The sequence below is a fragment of the Rhinatrema bivittatum genome, chromosome 1 (genome assembly GCF_901001135.1).
Source record: "Rhinatrema bivittatum chromosome 1, aRhiBiv1.1, whole genome shotgun sequence".
NCBI lineage: Eukaryota > Metazoa > Chordata > Amphibia > Gymnophiona > Rhinatrematidae > Rhinatrema > Rhinatrema bivittatum.
The window spans coordinates 516,854,810-516,880,948 of record NC_042615.1 but is presented as its reverse complement, the minus strand read 5'-3'; the positions used below and the strand labels follow the sequence as shown (position 1 = coordinate 516,880,948).

Genomic DNA, 26,139 nt, shown 5'->3' with positions numbered 1-26,139 from the left:
GGGCCCTTTGGCCGAGGTGAGAGATGGTACCGTCCAGGGGAGGAGCCCCATCGTTGGGAGGCGAGGTCTCGGCTGCAGGCTGGTATACAGGAAAAGTAGAGAAAGAGAAGGAGAGGGTGACCCCAGGAGGCGGGCCACGGAGCAACAGCGCAGGTGCTGACATCAGACTCAGTCAGATAACTGGAGTCAGGCAATAGGTGCGGCACTACCCGAGGAGCAGGGGTGCTGAGCGAAAGTACAGTCACTGAAGTTACACGGGGTCCGTAGAGATGGTACATAAGAGGGTTCTCCGGTGGGAGGTCACGGTAGTGGCCTGCAGAGTGAGGTACACCGGCAAGGGTTCCTCTAGCGATATCACAGCACAGATCCGCAGAGCGGGGTAGACCCGGAGAGGGCTCCTGTAACGATATCACGACAATGGTCCGCAGAGCGGGGTACCCCAAAGAGGATTCCAATGTAGATATCACAGCAGTGGTCCACAGCATAGTTACTCACAGTGACTGAAGACAAAGGAGTCCTTCCGTAGAAAGCCTCGGAAAGCGAGGCAGGCAGGAGTCCAGGTGAAAGTCCCTCCAAGGAGCGGATAGCCAAGAGACGAGGAAGGGCCCCCGAGGAGCGGGTACCCGGTAGTCTCACACCACGGAAGCAGGAACCGGAACAAGTACTGAAGCGAGAGTAGGTGGATTCAGCAAGATGAACTCGTTGCCAAGTCGTCAGCTGTCTGGGCCGGCGTGCTTAAGTATCCAAGATGAGTGATGTCATCTGAGGGGGACGCCCCCACGATTCCCGGCATGACGTGGTGAAAGCAGGCCCAGGAGGCTGCTCAGGTGGGCCCGCGAACAGAGGCAGGAAGGCCGACGGTAGCTGGCAGAGGCCGTGAGTTCACCCAATGGAGCCAAAGCAGAGAAAAAGGAGGTGAGAAACAGGGGTCGCAGCCGTCTGCAGCCACAGAGCGTAACAGCAGGATCCCGGTGGAGGAGTGAGGGCCAACTCAGTTTTCTGGTTGGCTCCTTACCATTCAGCTGAAGCCACTGCTGATCTTCCAGCAATTGGAGTTCCAACTCAACTAAAAAAAAAAAAGAAAAAAAAGAGGTCAATGGTGGGGCAATGGGGAAACAAACTAGTGGCTGGCTGAACAGGGGAAGGGAGAGAAAGAAAGACAGACCAACTGGTAGGTGCCTAACTCAGAGGGGAAGATAAGGAGGAATTTACTTCCTTTTTCCCTTTTATTTTTAAGACAATACTGATGGCTGGCTGGTAGAAGGGAGTGAAGGAGAGAGAGCAGGGTAGAAATTTTTATTTTTTTGTGACTAACTGCTGACAGGCTGGCAGAGGAGAGATAAAGAGAGAAAGGGAGGGATTTATTTATTTTTAAACAGGTACAAAATTTTAAAAATATATACATTTTATTAAATTGGCTATAGAACTTCTTAAAATGACAAGGATCAGCTACAGAACTGACCTATAAATTAAAGAGCAGGTTGGAGCAGGAGTATCCCCATCCCCACAGTCTTCAGTTTTCAGAGGGGAACACTGCCCTCCCCCCCCCCCCCCCCCCCCCCCCCCCCCCCCCTCCATCAGCACTAGAGCCAATCCATGGAATTTAAGGAAGGTAGTTAGTCCATGACGTAGAAGAAATTGAGAAACACTGTTGTATACAACCAAAATAATGGATTGAAGCATGCTTGGGATAGATACAGATTGTAATATTAAAGGCAGGGAATTGGTGAGGTAAATAAATAAGGGGGCTAGAAGGAATCCCAGTTTAGGACCTCATTGGATCCTTTGGGCTGCTTACTGGGTGCAGTCAGTTTGGTAAAGGATGTTCTAGCTTGGAGGCATAGCGAGACCTTAGGATGAGGGTAGAGAGCGCGCTGGGTGGAGCCACACCAGTAGAAGGCCTACTAGCCTTGAATCTTGGTGGGAGTGATGGGCATGCACTAGTTGCATCCATGAGCACTACAGGTCATTCCCGCTTGGAAGGTCAGCAGGACCCTGGGAATATGTTTTAGGTGTAGTAATGCAGGTAGCAGGGCCAGCACTTCCACTAAGCAAACCAGGCAGTCGCCTAGGGTGCCAACCCTTAAGGGGTACCAAAACCACCAGTATGACCCCTATGTTGACCAAATAGAGGAGGGGAGAGGGCCATGGGTGAAGCCCATGCCACCCATGACCAAAGAGAAGAAGGAGAGAGGGCTGCAGCTAGAGTCCATACAACCCGTGGACGTAGACAGGATAAGAGAGGGCTGCGGGTGGAGCCCATCCCATGCACAGCAGAGTACAATGGGGAGAGATCTGGAGCCAGAGAGCAATGGGTGGGGGCCGAAGGAGGAAGAGGCTGCTGCTGCCCATGTGTTTGTGAGGGAGAGGGGGGAGAGTGAGTGAAATAGCTTGCATGTGTGATTGAGAACATGTGTGGAAAGATGTATGAGTGTGATTAAGAACAGATGTGTTTGTGATTCATAGCCTGTGTGGAGAGAGCATGTTTGTGTGAGAGTCATTGAGAGAATGAGGGAGAGTGATTGAAAGCACGTATGTGTCTGTGATTGAGAGCCTATGTGGAGACAGCATGTATGACTATGATTGCAAACAGGTCTGTGTGTGATTGAGAGCATGTATGTGTTTATGATTGAAAGCATGTTTGTGCATGCCAGCCTGATTTGTGCACACATCCATTTGTACGTGGTGGACTTTTAAACTTCAGCTTAAAGTGCATAGTTCTTTTTGGAAAATAAAATACCTTCAGAATTTGAATGTTAACAAAAAGAAGAGAGAAAAGATAAAATGAATTAAACGTTCATAGGATAAAAAGAATGAGATGGGTTGGAGGAAAGTTATAAGGAATGTGGACTGTTATGAACCCTCCTGTAGCGGTGCTACGGGAGGCTCCTTACCTCTTTCTGGAGGCCGCTCCAAGCCAGGGCCTCGCCTGCGAACTGTCCAGGATTTGCTCCAGGGCCAGGGAGGCCTCGATGTCCGTGGGGCCTGCCTGAGGCTGCTTGTGCTTGCATGGACTTCCTGGTTTGAGCCAAGCCCTTCCCTAGGGGCCGGCCCGCAGCACTTCTCCGTAATTATAGGGCCAGCTAGGTGTGGGCCTGCCAAACTCCTCCCAGGGAGTCGCCGGTCTGCAGCCATATAAAAGGACTTCAACTTCATGCTGCACCTGGGCCAGCATGAAAGAAAAAATATCAACTGAAAAGACTGAAAGAGACTTCAGAAACAAACAAAAAAATAAATGGAAAGTGAGATAAAATTTGCTGATAAAAGGAACAATTTTCAAAAGTGCCCACATTGTTGCAAAATTTGCAGCTATTTTTCCCGTGGACTGGGCAGCAATTCTCAAAGAGAAAGTATGCACTAAGGGCCTGATTTTCAAAAGCATTTACACATTTAAAACTGGGTTTTATATATGTAAGGCTTCTAGGAAAAGTAAAAAGTCATGGGATAGGTGGCGATGTCCTTTCGTGGATTGCAAACTGGCTAAAAGACAGGAAACAGAGAGTAGGATTGAATGGGCAATTTTCTCAGTGGAAGGGAGTGGACAGTGGAGTGCCTCAGGGATCTGTATTGGGACCCTTACTGTTCAATATATTTATAAATGATCTGGAAAGAAATACGACGAGTGAGATAATCAAATTTGCAGATGACACAAAATTGTTCAGAGTAGTTAAATCACAAGCAGATTGTGATAAATTGCAGGAAGACCTTGTGAGACTGGAAAATTGGGCATCCAAATGGCAGATGAAATTTAATGTGGATAAGTGCAAGGTGATGCATATAGGGAAAAATAACCCATGCTATAATTACACGATGTTGGGTTCCATATTAGGTGCTACAACCCAAGAAAGAGATCTAGGTGTCATAGTGGATAACACATTGAAATCGTCGGTTCAGTGTGCTGTGGCAGTCAAAAAAGCAAACAGAATGTTGGGAATTATTAGAAAAGGAATGATGAATAAAACGGAAAATGTCATAATGCCTCTGTATCGCTCCATGGTGAGACCGCACCTTGAATACTGTGTACAGTTCTGGTCGCCGCATCTCAAAAAAGATATAATTGCGATGGAGAAGGTACAGAGAAGGGCTACCAAAATGATAAGGGGAATGGAACAACTCCCCTATGAGGAAAGACTAAAGAGGTTAGGACTTTTCAGCTTGGAGAAGAGACAACTGAGGGGGGATATGATAGAGGTGTTTAAAATCATGAGAGGTCTAGAACGGGTAGATGTGAATCGGTTATTTACTTTTTAAAATAGTAGAAAGACTAGGGGACACTCCATGAAGTTAGCATGGGGCACATTTAAAAACTAATCGGAGAAAGTTCTTTTTTACTCAACGCACAATTAAACTCTGGAATTTGTTGCCAGAGAATGTGGTTCGTGCAGTTAGTATAGCTGTGTTTAAAAAAGGATTGGATAAGTTCTTGGAGGAGAAGTCCATTACCTGCTATTAAGTTCACTTAGAGCAGGGGTCAGGAACCTTTTTGGCTGAGAGAGCCATAAACGCCACATATTTTAAAATGTAATTCCATGAGAGCCATACAATATGTTTAAAACTAAATACAAGTAAATGTGTGCATTTTATGTAAGATCACACTTTTAAAGTACAATAAGTCTCTGAAAATATTACACCAGGCCTTAAGACACCAATACATCTCCTATTAGGAAAACGGACCAAGTCAGGCTACTATAGAGTCCTACACAGAAACTACACGCCAGCAGAAAACCTCACCTGAATCACGTGCTGTCCCTCACCTAACATAGAATAAAGAGACCAAAACGCATAACAAGAAGCATGCAGACAAAAACTGAATTGGAAACTGCAACAAGCCAGAGTCTCTGTATGCAGTGTAACAAAGGAAAAAAGAAACATCACACATCCTTATAAAACAAATCAAGAAATATAAAATCATCAGCAGTAAAACTGTACTAACAAAAAGAACATATTTCGAAACAGCTGATGAGTGGAATATCCAATAATTAAAAACTCATATAAAACATTTCCAGATACCAACAAAATATTTCAAAATAGCAGACACAAAGATCCAGTAATGAAAAATAATAAGGATACAAAATTTTTTTTGCTCTGCATACCTGGGAACGTTTGATATCCAGGTGTCCTGAGATTGTTCTGAATTAGCAGGAGGTGGGGTGGTTTGCTTGGAACTTTCTCCTCTCTCAGTCACATACAGCGCTCTCTCTCACACTGGCTCTCAATGACACACCTATACACACATGCTCTCAGTCACTCACATATACAAATGTTTTTCTCTCTCACTTATATAGGCTCTTAATTACACATTTACACACATGCTGTCTATCTTTTCACGCTTACACACACACAGGCTTTCAATCACATAAATACATGCTGTCTTTTTCTCTCACACACAGACTCTCATTCACATGCTTACAAACATGTCCTCTCTTTCTCTCATTTACACACAGGCTCTCAATCACATACTCACATGCTCCCTCACCTAAATCAGCTCTCAATCACACACATACACACATGGTCTCTCTCTCTCATTTAAACACAGGCTCTCAATCACATACTCACATGCTCCCTCACCTAAATCAGCTCTCAATCACACAGACACACATGGTCTCTCTCTCTCATTTAAACACAGGCTCTCAATCACATACTCACATGCTCCATCACCTAAACCAGCTGTCAATCAGACACAGACACACATGATCTCTCTCTTACTTATACACACAGGCTCTTAATCATACATACACATGATCTCTCTCACACACAAAGGATCTCAATCATACACACATACTCTTTCAAACAAACAGGTTTTCAATTACAAACTTACACATACAGGTTCCCAATGGTAAACTTACATTCATGCTCTCTCTCTCACAGGCAGGATCTCAATCACAGACATACTGTCTTTCACATATACAGGCTCTCAATCATTCACATACATGCAATCTCTCACTCACACACACAGGATCTCAAACACACATGCTTGCTCGCTCATTCATTCACTCTCTCTCTCCCCCCCCCCCCCCCGGGAACTCGCGGCAGCAGCAGCCACCTCCCAACGCTAACCTCCTTCATTTTCAGCCCTCGCGGAGGCGAAGGCGGAGTCCCATCGGCCGCGGTTGAAGATTTTCATTTTCCTCCGAGCCGCGCTGCAGTCTTCTTCCCATCGGACACTAGCGTGCCTGCGCGGGTCTTCCCGCGCAGGCACCCGATGCTCTCCACTTCCTCTTCCGGGCCGCGGGAAGAAGAGAGCACTGGCGTGCTCTCTTCTTCCCGTGGCCCGGAAGAGGAAGTGGAGAGCATCGGGTGCCTGCGCGGGAAGACCCGCGCAGGCACCCGATGACTCCAGCGCTGGCACCCGGCTGACACCCGATGACTCCCGCGCAGGCACCCGGATGACTCCAGTCGGCGTGCTCTCTTCTCCTCCCCCCCCCGCGGCCCGGAAGAGGAAGTGGTGAGCATCGGGTGCCTGCGCGGAAGAAGTGACCACGCTAGTGTGGTCTCTTCTTCCCGCGCAGGCACCCGATGCTCTCCACTTCCTCTTCCGGGCCGCGGGGGGGGGGGGGGGAGAAGAGAGCACGCCGGTGCCGCTGACTCCAGCTGTCCTGCCGCGTTCCGCCCGGGCTGACAGCATTTTAAGCCCGGGCGGCGGAGGACCGGGGAGCAGCTGGGTCAGCGGGGAACCGCGAAGTATGGCGACACTTGTCTGCGAGCCAGATGCAGCCCTCAAAAGAGCCATATCTGGCTCGCGAGCCATGGGTTCCCGACCCCTGACTTAGAGAATAGCCACTGCCATTAGCAATGGTTACATGGAATAGACTTAGTTTTTGGGTACTTGCCAGGTTCTTATGGCCTGGATTGGCCACTGTTGGAAACAGGATGCTGGGCTTGATGGACCCTTGGTCTGACCCAGTATGGCATTTTCTTATGTTCTTATGTAAATGGACTTTACCTGTGTAAGTGGGCTTTTGAAAATTGCTATGATACGTGCCATTGAATTGTCCATAGATTTTACCTGTATAAAGTGCACTTACATGGGTAAATGGGCTTTTGAAAATTGCTATTATAGTATGTTACATTTACATGCATAACGCCTTTGAAATTTCGCCTGATAGTTTCTCTTTGAAAACTGCTTACAGAAAAAGTAGAGATTTGCTTTTTCTGTGGATGTTTTTTCCTTGAAAAACCACATGCATAGTTTTGAAAATGCAAAAATATGCACATGGTTGTCTCCCCTGACATAATCCCACCTCTGAGCTCAACTACTTTGCCTGCAAATAAAGGGATATATGTTTATAATCCCCATGTTTGATTTTATCTGTGTACAGGCTGGGCAATTTCCAGACTGCCTATTTACCTGTATAAATGTTTTTTGAAAATTGCCTTTGGTGTATTATTTTGCAGAGCACTTTGTTTTAACGTTTGCAGTGTGATTTAACTAGCAGTGCAGTTTATGTTATTGTGGTACAAAAGTGTTTTACTGCTATACAGTCCATGTATTCATTATAAGCTGTAATTTGTCTTAAAAAAAAAAAAAAAGACCACCATGCTATTTGTTTTACTGAATTGTCAAGTCTTTTTTCTTTTCTTGTCTGTGTCCAAAAACTACTATGGTCATTTAAGCTTCAGCTCCCTTCCAACGGGACACTTTTCCCACTTTAGTCCTGAGAACGCCAGCCATGCCCAGCTAACAAACCAGTTTCTCTTTCTCTCCCTCTCTCAAGTCTCTGCAGTAAGCTTTAAAGCAGGGAGGGTGCCCCCTGGGATATAGGCACTAGCTATTCCGCTCCAAAAGCACTGGGGCAAGTTCCTCCTCTCCCTTTACATTTAGTCCACAGCAGCCTTCTCTCTGTTTTTATCTTTGGGCTCTGTGTCCTGAGTCCCCTGTGGGCTTTGATGTAGGGAAGAACCAGCCTTCCAGGTTTCGCTTCCTGTAGCTCTGTAATATAGGTCTGTGGTACCTGGCTGCTGGATTCTTGTCTCTCTTTCTCTCTCTGCTTGGCACCAGTTTGGCTCTGCTGGCTCTTGGCCCCCCCCCCCCCCCCCCCCCCGTTGCTCCCCATTTTGACTTTTGGTGCTTAAAATCCCGGCTTCTTATAAGGAATCTAGAGTGTCCAGCAGTGTTGCCAGGTATTTATGAAAGAACAAGCGTGCTTTGCCAAAAAACAACAAGCTCAAAACAAATCCCTTATTAATCTGTATTTATTTATTTTATTTTTATTGCAGTTTATAAATGCACAAGTATATCATGTAAAAAGAAAAAAAAAAAACCAGATCCAATCAATCATGTAATAAAATAAAAAGCAATGTATTCTTTCATGAATCCTCTTTGCAGAAAGTTAGAGGTCATCATAACTACAATAAAATATCATTAATCATCAGAACAGGTATAGAGCAGAGGTAGGACAATTCCCATTACACCAAAGTGAAAAAAAAAAATTCAAATTCTGGTGTCACCTCAGCAAAGATTATCCTTCCATTACTAAAACTTTTGTGTAGTAACACAAATTCCTCCAAAAAAAGAGACATCTAGAACCTTGCCATACCATACAGTCACAGTACTGACTCTCAGGACTCAAATTACAGTAACCTTATGAAAAATCAGCAATGTAAATACTACATCAGGCCCTAGGACATTAATACACCACCTACTGGGGTAACAGAACAAGCTGGACTGCTACAAATTCCTACAGAGAAACTACACACTAGCAGCAATACTGTAACTCTGTCACACACACACACAACCTAATATAGAAATAAGGGACTACAAATTAGAAACAGCAGCATGCAGACAAATCCGAAATAGAAAGCCTGAGAAACCAGACGCTGAACAGTGAATACTGAAGAAAGAGCAAAATACAAAAATATAAGAAATGCACATTCCCAAAGATGGCATATTCCAATTGCTGAAATCTCAAAACTTTTTTTTTTACCTTTGTTGTCTGATCTTTGTATTTTTCTAATCAGTTGGTCCCTGTCTCTTTTTTCCCCACTTTTTCCTTGTCGGTCATTTCCTAATTCCTTTTCAGGGTCTCTTCTCGTTCTGTTTCTTCTCTTTCTGTCTTCTTCCCTTCCTCTCTCTCTCTCTCTCACACACACACACACACACACACACACTCTTGCTTTCTTTCAGACTCCCTCACACAGAGAAGCTCTCACTTTCATATGCTCTCCCCCCCATACACACTCTTACTCTCATATTCTGTACACACAACTCTCACTCTCACATGCTCTACCACAAACACAAGATTTCACTCTCTCACACCCCCTCCCAGGCTCCCATTCTCATACATACAAACACACATCCAGGTTTCATTCTTATGCACATCTAGGCTCCCATTCTTATACCGATGCATACTCAGATTCCCATTCTCACTTACAAGCACCCACTCAGGTATCCATTCTCTCACACACACCCATTCAGGCTCCCATTCTCACCCACATACACATTCAGGCTCCCATTCTCACCCACATATGCACACAGGACCTTTTCATTAGGCACAGCCAAACTCCTACTTCCGCCGTCATGGAGATGGGATCCCACGACAGCCTTTCTTCTGAGGTCCTCCTCTTTGCCGTTGTGGGGATGGAATCCCGTGATAACATTACTCCAACTGACAGCCCTAGTTGGTTGGGCCCAAAATGGGTGCACCATGGCCCACCCAGGCCCACCCATGGCTACATTACTGGCATGTTAACTAATCAGAGGAAACAGGAATAGCAGGGCACAAATCCTATTCAAAAAATACGAGTTGGAACAAAAATAGCCCAATAATAAACTACCTATGAGTTAAAAAAAAATCAAATCACTTAAAAACCAAGGCCAACTTCACAGTAAATAAGCGAGGTTGGCAACACTGGTGTCCAGGAAGTATAGCTCTCACTGATTCCTCATTAGGTAGAAAAGGTCTGTACTGCTGGAGAACCACCTCTACAATTCCATAGAGACACTGACAGCTAGCATCTCTACATTCAGAAAGTTGAGTTTTTTCTTTCCTCTGCTTTTAAAACTTGGTTAAGGAACAGCTCTACAAATGAGTCCAGCAGGCACTTATTCCATTTACTAATTTTAGCTCAGTCCTTGTAGCAGTGCACAAGATCCCAATGTAGTGTGAGCTCATGGGGGAAGGCACTTCAGGTTTTTATTCATTTTTATTAATTTTCTGACTTTATTTTATCAGTTCTGATAAAGTTTATATGAGTTACTTTTGTTCTGTCGATGTTATTTAAGTTTTTAATTTTATGTTCGATTTTATGTTCATTGTATTTTTAAGTTTTTATTCTTGAATATTTGTTGTTTTCTGATTATGTATGTTATTATGTTCATCGCCTAGGCCTTTTTGTGTTAGGCAATTCACAAATTTTAATAAATGTAAATGGAAGTTCCTCACATAAGGAAAAATTACTACTTACTTGATAATTTCCTTTTCTTTAATAAGGATAGGTAGATCCAGAACCAGTGGGTTATGCACCTCTACTAGCAGATGGAGATGGAGCAAAGTTGACATCATGGTATATATACCCCTGCACCGATATCAGCCCTCCAGTATTCTCTGCAAAAGCCAACTGTGGACAAACTAAAAAAACTTGATTATTAACAGATAACCATTCCAGCATTTAGCCAACAGGAAAACACTGAGCTCAGATAAAAAGTATAATAACACTAGTCTAGGGAGTGGAATACCACTTACTAGTAACCTCTGAAACATGCAGCCAAACAGGAAGACAATAGCACAACCATCTGGCAGCCATGGGCAGGAAGGTGGATTCACCTGTCCTTATTAAAGAAAAGGAAATTGTCAAGTAAGTCATTTCTCCTTTCTTAGCATATGGACAGGTGGATCTGGAACTAGTGGGATGTACCAAAGCTACTTCCGAAAAGGGCAGGAGGCTGCCTGTGGTCTGATCAACTCTGCATGCACAATGGCTGTGTCCTCCTGGGTATGCACATTCATGTGGTAATGCCTGGAAAAAAATGTGTAAGGAGGATCAGGTCACAGCTTGGCAAATGTCGATGGGAGACAAAAAATGCAATCTCCGCCCATGACATTGTCTGAGCCCTAGTAGAATGAGTCTAACTTGACAAGGCAATGGCTCCTCAGCATCTACATATGTGGACATGACTGCCTCCTTAATCCTACTGTAGCCCATGACGCCGGCTTGCTCTATTTACTCTATTTACTCCCCCCATGGAGAACAAATAGGCAAGCCGTCTTTCTGAGAAGATTAGAAACCTTAAAATACTGCAAGATATGCCTCTTCACATCCAAGGGTCATCAGAGGATATATTCCTCTGCATTTCTTTCCCTGTCCAACAATGGCAGGGAAATTGACTGATTCAAGTGAAAATCCAAAACCACTTATGGAAAAAATGAAGGAACAGTAAGCAGCTGTATTGCCCCCCAGAGTTACCTGTAGAAGGGCTCCTGACAAGACAAGGCCTGTAGTTCATAAATCCTACTCGCTGAACAAATTGCCACAAGAAACACCATTTTCAAGGTCAGTAACTTCAAGGAAAGGCTATGCATCGGCTGAAAACTAGATGAAGATTCCACAAAGTCACCGGCATCCGCAAAGGAGGACAAAAATGCTTCACTCCCTATAAGAAATGAGTCACATCTGGATGAGCCGATAAGAGTCCACCATTCACCTGATCTGAAAAACAGGCAAGATCCACCACCTGTACCTTTAATGAATTAAGGGTCAACCCTTTACTCAATCCATCCTGCAAAACTTTCAAAGTGAGCGGGATCTTAACCAAATAAGGATGAACCCCTCGATCCTCACACCAAGCCTCAAACACTCACCAAACCCACACACAGGGTAAGAAAGTGGAGAACTTTCTTGCTTCTAGCAAGGTGGCAATCACTGCAGCAGAATATAAATGCTTCAGTAACCGAGCCCTCTCAAGGGCCATACCATAAGACAAAAATCAAGTTGGATCTTCATGAAGCAGATTCCTGTGACCTGGAAATCAAAGAGGAGAGTCCACCAGGAGTGTTTGCAAGCTGCATACCATCTGACCCAATCTGGTGCCACCAGTAGCACCATACCCATGTGATTCTCGATCCTCCAAATCATTCTGCCCAATATGGGCCATGGTGGAAAGGCATACAGTAGTTTGCCTTCTGGCCACTCCTGCACAAGGGCATGAATGCCCAAGGATTTTGATCTCTCCTGTGATTGAAGAAGTGAAGAACCTTTGCATTGTATACAGTATAATGTATATAATGTAAATAATGTAATCCTTTCTGTTCGGCTCTCTTATTCTTATCTCTCCTCCAAGTTTAAGACCCTTGTTGTAATGTAACTTTTGATCTCCCTGCACTTGTTTATGTTCCGTTTTCTGTTCTCACCCCTTGTTACCTGTAAACCGGCATGATGTGGTTTCTAACCATGAATGCCGGTATAGAAAAAACGCAAATAAAATAAATAAATAAATTGTGAGACGTTACCAGCAGGTCCAGAAATGGGAGGCCCCAGTGATCCACCATGAACTGGAATGCCTCTTTTGACAATTTCCTAGAGATGTGGTTCGTTTTTCGCCCGAATTAGGAAATTACACGAAATTTCCTAATTCGTTGTGGTTTCGGAGGCCCCGAAACCCGAAAAGAATTTTCCCCGAATTTCGGGGAAATTTTGTTTTTCGGGTTTGCCTGGGGAGAGGGGCACAAATTTTTTTTTTAAATTAAAAACCACCCCAAACCACCCCAAACATTTAAATTAACTATAATACAACACCCCCCCCCCCCCCGATCCCGATCCCTTCCCAAGACTTACGAACATCCCTGGTGGTCCAGTGGGGTCCCGGGTGCCATTTGATCCTTCGTGCCCATGTTGTGCGCTATTGCCAGGCTTGCTCAAAATGGTGCCGAATAGCCTGAACTACCATGTCATAGGGGCTACCGGCGCCATTGGTCAGCCCCTGTCACATGGCCATCGGAGCCATCTTGTGCTCCTGTCATGTGACTGGAGCTGACCAATGGCGCCGAAAGCCTCTGTGACATAGTATGGGCAAAGGCTATCGGCGCCATTTTGATTACTGGCAGCCGACAACGAAATCGCTCCCGGACCCCCGCTGGACCCCCAGGGATTATTGGCAAGCCTTGGGGGGGTCAAGAGCCCCCTCCTGACCCCCCCAAGGCTTGCCAATAATCCCTGGGGGTCCAGCGGGGGTCCGGGAGCGATTTCATTGTCGGCTGCCAGTAATCAAAATGGCGCCGATAGCCTTTGCCCATACTATGTCACAGAGGCTTTCGGCGCCATTGGTCAGCTCCAGTCACATGACAGGAGCACAAGATGGCACCGATGGCCATGTGACAGGGGCTGACCAATGGCGCCGGTAGCCCCTGTGACATGGTAGTTCAGAGGCTATTTGGCAGTCGGCACCATTTTGAGCAAGCCTGGCAATAGCGCACATGGGCATGAAGGATCAATTGGCACCTGGGACCCCGATGGACCACCAGGGATGTTCGTAAGTCTTGGGGAGGGATCGGGATGGGGGGGGGGGGTTGAATATATGTACGAAAATGCTTGAAAATGCTTTTAAATGCTTGGGGTGGGTTTCTTTTTTAGCTTCGTTTCCCGATTCGTTTTTTGGCCCGGTTTCGGGTTTCCTCGTTTCATTTTTCGAAAAACGAAACGAGAAAACCCGAATTGTACCACGAAGTATCCGAACCGAAAAACGACCTGGTAGAAAAAAACGAAGCACATCTCTACAATTTCCATCTCCTGGATCCAGATTCTGTTTGCTGAGAAAGTCGGCTCTTGCATTGTCTTTTCCCACAATGTGCAAGGCTGAGATCTCCTGAAGATGCACTTTTGCCCATTCCATAAGTTAGACTATTTCCTGCAACACTTGCTGGTTCTTGGTTCCTCCCTGGCGATTGATGTAAGCCGCTATTGTCACATTGTCCGATCTTATCCGAACTGTTTGACCTTGCAATCAGTCGCCGAATTGCAAGCATGCCAAAGGGGATGGCATGGGCTTCCAGCCAATTGATGCTCTAGAGATTCACTTCTGCACTCTAGCATCCTTATGCTGTCAGCTCCTGACAATGAGCTCCCCAAAACTGGAGGCTCGCATCTATCGTGAGTGCTACACAGTCCAGTGAACTTAGGGAAACCCCCTTTCTTAGATGATCCACTTGCAACCACCTTCAGGTGTATGCAGGTTTCCATCGGTAGGTGGAGTCGAATCAAATAGTCCTGAGACTGGGGGCTCCAACGAGCCAGCAGAGTGCACTGAAGGGGGCGTTTATGCACCCTTTCCCACGGCACCACCTCCAGGGTTACCACCATCAATCCGAGTATCTGTAGATAAGACTATACTGTTGGGTGCATAGTGTTCATAAATCGATGCACCTGCTCCATCAGCTTCTGAATACAGCCTTCTGGCAGGAACACCCTGTCCCACTTCATGTCAAACCGACCACCAAGATACTCTAAGGACTGGGTTGGCCAAAGATTGCTCTTGGCCAGGTTTACCACCCAACTTAGTTCCTACAACAAGACAATCACCTTGCACAGGACCCAAAGGCTCTCTTCTAGATTCTTGGCCCAAATCAACCAATCATCTAAATATGGGTGAACCAGAATCTCATCCTTTCTCAACTCTATTACCACCACCACCATAACCTTGAAAAAGGTTCTAGGTATGGTGGCCAAACCAAAAGGCAGCGCTTGAAACTGATAATGTCATCCAAAAAATTATGAAATGCAGAAATCATTGATTCTCAAGCTGGATGGGAAAATGAATATATGCCTCTGACAAGTCCAGAGATGTCACAAATTCTTCTGACTGAACTGCCATTAACACTGAGTGTAAGGCTTCTATGCAAAAATTAGTCACCCACAAATGATAGTTGACTCCCTTGAGATCTAGGATGGGGCGAAAAGAGCCCTCCTTCTTAGACACAACAAAATAAATGGAATATCGGCCCATATTTTCTTGTGATGTGGCACTGGAATTACAGCCCATAGACTGAAGAGCCTTGACAATGTACACTCCACTGCCTGTCTCTCCTGCAGAGAGTCACAGAATAACATCATGAAAATGTCCTGGTAAGCACCGCAAAGCTCCAGAGCATAGCCATCTCTTTGTCACTTCCAGAACCCACTGGTCTGATATGATTTCGACCCACCTCTGATAAAAAAAAAGAGAGGTGACCCCTATCTCCTGCTCCTGGGGGTGGATCAGCACACCTTCATTGGGAGGCTCTGGGGTCTCTACTACCCGAGCTTGCACCCTTTCTGGACGGCCAGGGATGAAAGGACTGAGACCTACTCAAAGGTTGAGCCCTCTGAAAAGTCCCTCCTCTGTAGGGTCAAAAATGTTTGAAACCTCTAATACGACCTCTTGTGTTGAAGAAGCACGGCCTAAGTTTCTTTTCTTCAGGTAACTGAGGGTGGGACTCACCCCAAAGAAGAGTGAATCTTCAAAGGGCAATTTCGTAAGGTTAGACTTAAATTGCATCGGCCGACCAACTTCTAAGCCATAGTTGTCTAGCCGCCATTACTGAAGCTAGCCTCTGGCCGAAGTGTGAACCAAATCGCAGCCTGCATTTGCCAAAAAAGCGGCTGCTGGTTTCATCACTGTCCTGAAATTCACACCAGATTCATCGATCTCCTGAGAGAAGCAAGAGCAAGCCACCAGGAAACAACAAGAAGTTATCTGCAATTTTAATGCCATTGTTTCAAAGGCCTGCTTAAGGATAGCCTTAATTCTTCTATCCTGTGCATCCTTCAAGGCCAGTCTCCTTCTATGAGGAAAGTCATTCTCTTGTTAATGGTGCACACAAGGGCATCCACTTACGATCACCGCAATTGCTCTCTCTCATGGCTGGATCCAGCGGGTACAACCCTTCCATGGCTCATCCCCCTTTAAATTAGCTTCTAGGGTGCTCCATTCAAGATCAATCAATTCTTGTATGGCCTCCATGATAGGGAAGAAACAAGAGACTTTACACAAATAAATCAAAATGGGGTCTTTCTTTGGCTAAGACATGGATTCAGCATCTTCAAAGCCTATGAAAGAAACACAACATAGTTCTATGCAGCTCCAATCCTGGAGGAATTTCCCCATCCTCCAAGGAGTAAGGCTTGGCATCATCATCCATGCCATTTGAGTCCCTAACAGGGAGACCCACAGCAGGTCTAGGCATACTCCCACGCTTACCTGCAGCACCAGGCATCCGGGAATCTGCAGCCTGTGATCCTGAACTGCTAAGATTGTCCCAGTGCCGAGGACTGCACCTGAGGTCCATACCAAAACCTGGGGGCGTCGGTCCTGCACCCACTGAACTACCTTCTCCCGCTGAGCAAACAGGTAGGGAAGCCCCAAAATCAGGTGACACCTCTGACAGCTTTTTTTTCCCATTTCCACATCAAGCTAGGAGGAACCAGGCTTAGCAAAATCAGTGGAGGCAATTCTCTCTGAGCCTCCAAACAGCGTTGACACAAGTTAGAGAGAATGCCAGACTGAGATGCCCGAATATGGCAAGCAGGACAAAGGGCAATTCACCTAGGCTTCTTTGCTATTGGCACCATCAGGTTGTCAGTACGCTCTAACAGGCATCTGATAACAGTGTGCCCAGCTGTGTTAGCGCTGCAGAGAATAGACACTCAAAGTTTATGCACCCAAAAATTAGGTGCTCAACACAGTGTTCTGATAAGTGCACAAAACTGAGCTCCCTCCAGGATACTCAGACAGTGCATGTAAATAAGTACACACACATGTGTGTGCACACATAAATAAGCATCCAGGCATGAGCCTCTGTGCTCCCAACTAGGTGCACAACTAGGCACCCAACTAAGTGCACAGACTGGAAGCACTACTGGATGCACAGTTGGGAGCACAAGCACAAACCAACATAACTGAAGAGGGTAGTCTAATGCGCAAGAAAAAACCACGTGAAAATGCCACCACAGCATACCATGCGGCGAACTCAAGCCTGAGAGCAGAACCTGGTCAAAAAGACTCCTCAACCCACCAAATTGCCCACGTCCCCTAAGCTCCCCCAGAGATGGGGAATGGACATTGGATCGGTGTGCTGAGCAAGGAGACCAGAGGAGAGAGCCCTACTTAACTCCCCTTCTTCTCTCTTTCTTCCTCTATTTTTTTTTAATGACTTGAGCTCAGCCCGTCCAGCTGAGTGCAAGGTCAGTCTTCGGCTGCGGGGGGGGGGGGGGGGGAGAGGTCAAGGACCACACTCAGTTTCCTGCACTCGCTTGCCTTTCAGTTGTTTTTCTTTTTTTTTTTTTTACAGCTAAGTCCACACTGGTGGAAAACCAGCTACCGGACCAAGGCATTCATCTGAGGGAGGGATCCAAGGATATCACCTCAGGAATTCTTGACTGAGGGAGGGGCCATAAGGTATTACCACAGGAGAACAGGGTGAATAATTTTCCTTCTTCTTTTCTCCTTTAAAATTTTTAAGCAATCCCCAGTAGGGGCATGCATGTCCACCATCTGCTAGAGATGGAGAATACTGGTGGCCTAATGGTGCAGGGGTATATATACCATGATGTCAGCTTTGCTCCGTCTCCATCTGCTGGTAGAAGTGCATAACCCACTGGTTCTGGATCCACCTGTCTATATGCTAAGAAATAATTATATTTATTTATAGCACACATTCCAACAGAAGCACCCAATGCATAGTAGAACAAGGCAAAATTAAAAATTAACAACTACAAACATTACATATTATTTTCACAAAATCAAAGTAAATCAATAGGAGTTTTGCCCATCATCATTTTGCAAAGTAGTATAGGCACATAACAGGTAATGTGATAAAAATATTATATGATAAAATGCAGCTTGCAATTTGAGTTATATAGAAGCCTATTCATGTATGTCACCATTTACAAATCTAATCTACTTGAATTTTTAAATATCACCTTTGTGGTCCACCAAAAAAACACCCAATATGGTTTACATTTTACAATGCCACAAAATACATAATCAAATACTATAATAACTACAAATTAATACATTATAAAATACCTGATAAAAATACATACGTTATAAAATCTTATATTAATTAAGTCCCTGGCCCAGTAGCAAGGTTCTAACCCACTCTCACTAAGAAAACCCACTGCTGTCCTCACAATCTAAAATAACCTCAAAACTGACCAACCTACATCAAATCCCATCATTCACAAAAACAAAACAAGAAGACCTCCCACCAATATATATGTATGTCAATAATACTACCCACACCTCAAAAACATCTCCAGTAAAGACAATAGGAACACCTACTCTGATCTTAAGACACAAACCACAGTTTGATCATAAATCATAGTGACATACAGGCCACAGTAATATAATGCAGTCATCCTTTTTCTCTAACCAACCACTACTGAATATCTTATAATTCCTCCTTTTTTTCCTTCTTGCAGCCATCTTACGCTGAGTTTGATATCAGTGGAAATGTGTTGGGTCTAGTGTTCAACCAAGGGATGATTTGGTGAGGAAGACATTTTTTTTTACATTTGTTTTAAGTTTCAAAGTCTTCTTTAATATATACTGGCACTCAAATAAAAATGATTAAAATGGTGATCATCAGTGATATCGGATAACTGACGTATGGTTCTGTCATCCAGAGGTCCACATTCAGACACAGTCTGATAAACTTATCGAGTAACTTTAGAGGCATATTCAATATTATAGACACTGACACACTATTGAATAATATAGCCAACTATCTTATAGTTAGCCAGCTAACTGTAGGACAAGTCTACAAGCTAACCAGACTATTGGAATTAGTCAGTTAACTCAACTCTTTACTAGTTACACTCTGGAACATCTCTAACTTAGCCAACTAAGGGGGTCATTATCCAAGGTGTTAACGTGATTTGCGAATGCAAATTTGTCATTTTATATTCAAGGGGTGGAGTTTATGTAAAACAGGAAACAGTTGTGAGAGAGAGAGAGAGAGAGAGAGAGAGAGAGAGAGAGAGAGAGAGAGAGAGAGAGAGAGAGAGAGAGAGAGAGAGAGAGAGAGAGAGAGAGACTTGCTATCATGCCTATGCCCTAGACAGGTATTTGTAGCCCTATGGGAGGGCCACCTAGTAACTCGGGGTGGGGATTAGGTATGAGCATAGGGGGTTGGGGGCCACTTTCACATTCAACATGAGACGTACGGAAAGAACAGTGGTCTCTAGTGAAGATTTGCTGGCCGTCGGAGTGAGGAAACTCACTCCAAGAAGAGATTTGGGCAATGTTCTCTCCACCTAGCTTGATGGACACTCTACCTGGGCAACAACAAGCTAGGTGGAGAGAATGTTGCCCAAATCTCTTCTTGGAGTGAGTTTCCTCACTCCGAAGGCCATCAAATCTTCACAAGAGACCACTGTTCTGTTCGTAGGTGTCACGTAGCATGTCAAAGTGGCCCCTAACCCCCTACACACTTACCTAATCCTCACCTCGAGTTACTAGGTGGGCCTACCCTAGGGATACAAATACCTGCCTATGGGCCATGATATTATGGCTAGTCTTTCTCTCTCTCCCTCCCTCCCCCTGGAGCCTTCAAATTGTCTGAAATAAGCCTTACAGGACACATCACATGGTCACAGCCACTAACACATGTGAAAGAGGTGTTGTTAAAATCAGCATTATGGCTGTGTGATAGCTCTTCACAGGCAGGCTAACCCAGCCCACTCTTCACCCCTAACTCCTCCTATTTTTGGAATTTGCATCGCACCATACGATGTGGTGCGATCGCATGCAGTAAACACGTTTTCGCATGCGTTAAGCCCTTAACGCATGCGAAAACACCTTACCGCATTTTGATAAATGACCCTCTAACTTATTAACTGGCTAGAATTTGGCCAGATAAATTCTCAAATTTGTATTACAGGTGAAAACTTGTAATAGTGGTAGACCTTCATTAACTAGGTGCAGATGAGATCAAGGAGGGATGGGGTGAATGAATGCATGTGTGTGTGTGTGTGAATAATATGATTGTGGATGGGTGGGTATTTTTAATAACTTTTATTATCATACTCATTGATGATATACTAATTGTTGTGCTCATGTTTAATATATTATGGCTTTACATGCTTTTTTTGCTTGTTTCTTACTGCCATCATAATAAAAAGAATTTTTTTTAAGTTGTCAAAAACGACCCCCATAGTTTCTTATTATTGATTCAATCTCTGTCTTTTTCTGATACTGCAAAAAGTCTAGGCATAATACTCTACTTACATTTTTTCCATTCCCTACCACATTACTTTGCTGCCTCCCTCCTCCACTTCCACCTTTACAATATTTCACCTTTGATTCTTGACATATTCTTCATCACGCTCAGATATTCTCATGCCTAGGGAATGTCAGCAACTCTCACCTGTGTAGCTTTTCTGATTCTGCACTTTATCCTTTAGTGCCCCTCCAAACCCCTGCTGCTCACTTTTTGTGATGCCTTTTTGGTTATTCCAAGACCAACCACACTCTTGATGCTTCTTTGAAATGTAGTGTTATATTCAAACTCTTAATCATCTGTGAGCATGTCCTTCTGTATCTTTGCTCTTGTTAGGTTTGCTGCCTGTGAGAAGGGCCCGCGAGTGGTTCACTCTCCCCCCCCTCCCCCAGCACCGCTGACATGGCTGAGCACTGCTGCCACCTGTCTTCCATGCAGGTGGGACACCGCCATCTCTGATCTTCAATGCAGCGGGATGCTGAGCTACTCAGCTGCCGAGTGCTGTCTTGGCTTGCAGCAGTGAGACGCCGCAGACGCTGCTGCTTCCTATGTGGCGGAAAGCTACTTCTGTTGCTGTCTTCTTCGTAGCCTGGTTACTGCCGACATGCTGCTTCTGTACCCAATGTCCCAGCTCTTCCAGCGTTCCTTTAGGCGCGAGCGCACCCCATCATTTAAAAGGCCCACGGTGAGAAAAGCCCCGCAGCCCCTCTTGATGATATCTAGCCTGCAGCCCTATAAAAGGGCTCCTCAGTCACTTCCTGGTTGCCTTTGCAAGGTCTCTTGGTCTCTTGCCCTGGTCTTCTGTGGTCATCAGTTCCTGGTCTCTGTGGTCTTCCATGGTCCTTGATCTATTTCAGGTCTTCTGTGGTCTGAGTCCATCTTTGCTGGATTAAGTCTTCAGAGTCCTCTTAGTATTAAGAGTCTTGTTCTGAGTTCTAGAATTCCGAGTTCCTGAGTCTTGTTCCTGGTTGGAGAACTTGTTCCAGCCTGCAGTGCATCCTGGTCTTCAGTGTCCACCTGGTCCTTGTCTTCAGTCTTTGCCTGGCTCCTCATCTTTGTCTGGGTCCAGCCATTCTCTCCCCTCCTGGATCTACATTTTGCTCTCTAACAGGCATTTTCCCATTTCTATGAATTTTCTCTTTATAATAACTCTACCCTGAAATCCAAGATGCTTTCTTTTGCCTTGTCTGTGTTCCAAATTAAAGTATCATATCTACAGTCTTACCTATTGTAATCCCTTTTGAATCAAGTATTTTAATTTTCTGTGTTCTGCTATCTTGACGGTCTTCATTTTTCTTTCTAAGGTGCCCTGATCAAAGCACCATATAAAAAAAAGAAAATGTAAATGTATTCAAATCCCACAGAGATTATGCATCACAGAAGAAGGTTGAAAATTATGGTTTGTTTCAATTTGATCATTATAATGCCGTTTAAAATGTTATGATCTGGTTTGCATCCACCACAAAGAGGAAGCTCACTAGATTTAAAAAAAAAAAAGTCAACATAAACTAAATCTACAGGGAGATTAGTTTTCAAAGCCATTTACCCAAGTAAACTGCTTTTATCTGGCTAAAAATATATAAGGTAGATTTTTAAAGCTCGGCATGCACAAAAAAGCAGGAGATAGATACATGCATGGCCGAGCGCCTGCCGAGTGCATTTTAAAAAAGGCCCGGCCATGTGCGTATCTCATGGTTTGCACGGAAGTACCAGGCTCTATCAAAGGGGCAGGCCAGGGCGGGGGTGGGGAAGGGCAGGGTGGGGGGCCAGCCAGGACAGTGGCCAGCATGTGGAACTTACTACTGTTCCAAAGGAGCAGGAAAGTTCTTGAACAAAAAAAATGAGGGTAGGTAGGTAGGGTTTAAGGGTCAGGGAAGAGAGGGAAAAAGGGAGGAAGATTAGGTAGGAGGTTAGGGAAGTTCCCTCCCAGTCCACTCCTTTATTGAAGCAGACTGGAAGGGAACTGGGGATGTCCCGAATATGTCGCCACACACTTTTTAAGAAAATCCTCCCCCCCCTTATGCGCCACCCATATGCACATGGGTGTGCCGATATAAAATCAGGCATGCATGTGCGCGCTTATCTTCATTGTGCTTATGCAAAGAGATCTTATTATATGAATAGGTTGGATCTCTCACTCGACAAACCCTTGTATCTTTTTAAAATAGTCAATTAATCCAGAAATGTGATCCTGTGAATTTAGATCTTCCAGATTGTAATCTGTTAGCTGACCATTTTGAGAATAAAATTTCATGTTTACAGCAGCAGCTAGGTCCTTGCATAGCCAATCCAGGAAAAATAATTAGTCAGGGTGCACAAGAGACATGGATGAGTTTTGAGGTGATTTCATCTAAAGAAGTTGAAGATAAGTTGCGCCCGTTGGTCGCAGACAGATGTGACCTCTCATGCTCACCTCTTGTTTCCCTACACCATCAATAACTGGGAGAATGGCGGCCTCCACTAACCAATGCTGACCTCCCCGGCAATCACTGGGACAGCGTGGGTGCTGCTGACCACCATCTTACTTCCGGAATCACCTAGGCACGTGTGCACGCACAGGGCCTCCTTTTGTATACTTCATGGTGGGAACCTCGGGGGCTTCCCCTCCCGATGACATCAACCCACTGGTGTACTTAAACTGACTGGCCCACTGCTAACTCGAGTTAGCAAGGAGTTCTCTTGTTATTAAATCCGCTCCACATTGGGATCTTCTGTTCCAGAATCTCCTCGTGGCATTGGATGCTCTGAGTACCTCTCCATGGGGGCCTTGGACTTCTCCTGACCCAATCCTCAGGTTCCTTTCCTGGAACTTCCTGGTGTGAATACCTTCTTCAACTTCCTACGATACCAACATTGCTGGACTCTCCATGGTGTACCCCGTGCCTCGGGCCACTACCGTTCTTCAGTATATCTCTTCTGCCTATCCTGAGCTACAGGGTATTGCTGCTACTACTCATGATTCTCGGCATACCCCATGCTGCGGGCCACTACCGGATCTGCACTCTTAGGTATCTCCACCAGCCTACAGGACTCTCCTGGTGTACCCTGCGCTACGGGCCATTACCGGACCTGCTCATCTACAGCATCACCCTGAGTATATTCTGCTCAAGAACTGTGTTTATTGCATTCCCCGTTCCTCAGGTTATGCATTATATTTTCTCTCTAATAAAATCTCTCTCACAGCTGTGTCCTACAATGCTGAGACCACGCCCACTGATGGTGAGGCTCACGGGGCTACTCCCTGTAGGTAGAGGCATCTCTCACCTCGGCCTGGGGTTCACGATTTCCTTCAAAACCATAACAGATTGCTACCTCCATGGACTCGGCTCAGCTCTCAGCCCTTCAGGCCATCCCTGGCCTGGCCCAACGTCTTGCCGAACAACAAAGGACACTAGAGACTCTGGATAACACCTGTAATCAGCTAAACTCTCGGCTGAACTCCACAGCAACGCCTGACAAGGCCATTTCCTCTCCACCGGTCACACCTTCATGCGCTCTGTATCCTTGCCAGCACCTACACGCTTTACAGGTGACCCCCTGTTGTGTAGGGGCTTTCTAAATCAGTGCTGTATGCACTTTTTGCTTCAATCTAATTACTTCCCAGACGTAGTCTCCAAAATTACATACATCCTAACTCTTCTAGATGGAAATGCCCTGGCCTGGGCTTCACCTCTCTGGGAATGTAATGATCTTATACTCCAGGATTTGACAGATTTCTCACACTCTTTCATTCTGTATTCGACGATCCTTCCCGCAAGACTGTCACTGGATCCGCTCTCCTGCACTTACAACAAGGTACCAGACCTTTCACTGACTATGTTATTGAGTTTAGGACCTTGTCCTCAGAACTACATTGGGACCTGGGTTGCCTGTGGACTGTTTTCCTGGAGGTTCTTAACTCTCATATCAAAGACGAATTAGTGGCATATGAACTCCCCAGTACCTTGGACTCTCTCATTGATCTTGCTGGATGAATCTTTCATCGACTGCGTGAGCATTCACAAGAAATAAAGAGCCCTAAGAAAGTGTCATCTGGAGTTCCTCACCTTCATCCGATGCCAGTTACTCAAACCACTCCTACACCCAATATCGAGGAGGAAGAACCAATGCAGCTAGGATGGAGCCACCTTACGTCGAAGGAGAGGAGTTATCAAAATAGACTTGGCCTCTGCATGTACTGCGGACAACCTGGCCATGCGGTACCCTCTTGCCCTATCTGTCCAGGACTCTTGCAGACCTAGGATCTGCCGGAAGACTCTTTCTAGGTCTAACTTCTCCATCTCCTCCACTGACTCTTCCAGTCTCTATTATTTCAGATGCACTAGAATTCCACACTCTAGCCCTTGTAGATTCCAGGGCCGGTGGGAACTTCATACTCCACCAACTCGTAGAGCACCTATGAATCCCTACTGTTTGGAAACCCACTCCACTACTACTGTCATCTATACATGGCGAGCCTTTGACTGGTGAGGTCTCTTATATTACTCAGCCTCTTTGTCTCTGCACAGGGTCCCTGCACTCTGAGACCATTACATTTCTAGCCCTGGATAAAGCTACCCATCCGGTGGTACTTGGATACCATGGCTTCAAATTCATTTACCCCAATTCGATTGGAGTACCCTTGAATTATCCCAATGGGGAAAAGCCTGCCATGGAAGATGCTTAGAGGCAGTGACTCCTATGTCTTGCTTGACTATTACCACCTCCCTTCCAGGTTACCTCCACAGTACCAGCCTTATCAGGATGTGTTTTCTAAACAAGCGGCAGACGTTTTACCACCTCACCGATCTTTTGACTGTGCCATCAACTTGGTACCAGGTTCCGAACCCCCTAAAATAAGGGTGTACTCACTTTCTTTATCTGAGACAAATGCTATGTCTGCCTACATTCAGGAGAACTTAGAAAAGGGCTTCATTCAACCTTCAAAGTCTCCGGCCAGAGCCGGATTCTTTTTCGTGGGTAAGAAGGATGGATCCCTCCACTCATGTATAAACTACCGGGGATTGAATGAGATCACCATGAAGGACTGTTACCCACTGCCCTTGATCTCTGAATTTTTGATTGACTCCAAGGAGCCAAAATATTCACAAAGCTGGACCTAAGAGGAGCATATAATCTAGTTTGCATACGCCGGGGCGATGAATGGAAAACAGCATTCAATACCCGCGATGGCCATTTTGAATGCTTAGTCATGCCCTTTGGCCTTTGCAATGCCCCAGCCATGTTCCAAAACATGATAAATGAAATCTTCAGAAACATGTTGTATGACTACGTAGTAGTGTATTTGGACGATATACTGATCTTTTCTCAGGATCTCCAAACTCACCATTCAGATGTCTCCAAGGTTCTTCAGAGACTCAGAGATAACAATCTATATGCCAAATTAGAGACGTGTGCTTTCCACCAGAAGTCTGTTCCCTTTTTGGGCTACTTAGTGTCCAGCCAGGGGTTCCAAATAGATCCGCAAAAAACCAAAAGCATTCGGGACTGGCCCCAACCTAGTGGTCTAAAAGCTCAACACCGATTCCTCGGATTCACAAACTACTATAGATCATTCATTCATCACTACTCCACCTTGACCGTGCCTCTCACTGCCATGACAGGCAAGGGAGCCAATCCCTCTCAGTAGTCCCCTGAAGTCGTAACCGCATTCCAGAAACTCAAAAAGGCATTTCTCCAGGAGCCATGTCTACGCTACCCTAATCCTAGACGACCTTTCGTCATCGAGGTAGATGCCTCAGACATCGGAGTTGGCGCTGTCCTCAGCCAGCATAGTGACACCCATACGTTACACCCATGCTCTTTCTTCTCTCGGCGCTTTTTCCCTGCAAAACTACAGTGTAGGAGACAAAGAGCTACTTGCAATCAAATTGTCGTTTGAGGAGTGGCGCCCATGGCTCGAGGGTGCTCAACACCAGATAACAGTTTTTACTGACCATAAAAACCTCGA

General features: G+C 45.3%; 1 protein-coding gene across 1 annotated transcript in view; it reads left to right on the top strand.

Moving 5' to 3' along the window:
* LOC115098861 (transmembrane channel-like protein 2-A) overlaps positions 1-26,139 on the top strand; it is a 166,448-nt gene that overhangs the window by 105,390 nt on the left and 34,919 nt on the right. Inside the window, exon 14 of the mRNA XM_029615906.1 lies at positions 18,391-18,458. Coding sequence (XP_029471766.1) covers positions 18,391-18,458 — 68 coding nt within the window. The remainder of the gene's footprint in view (positions 1-18,390; positions 18,459-26,139) is intronic.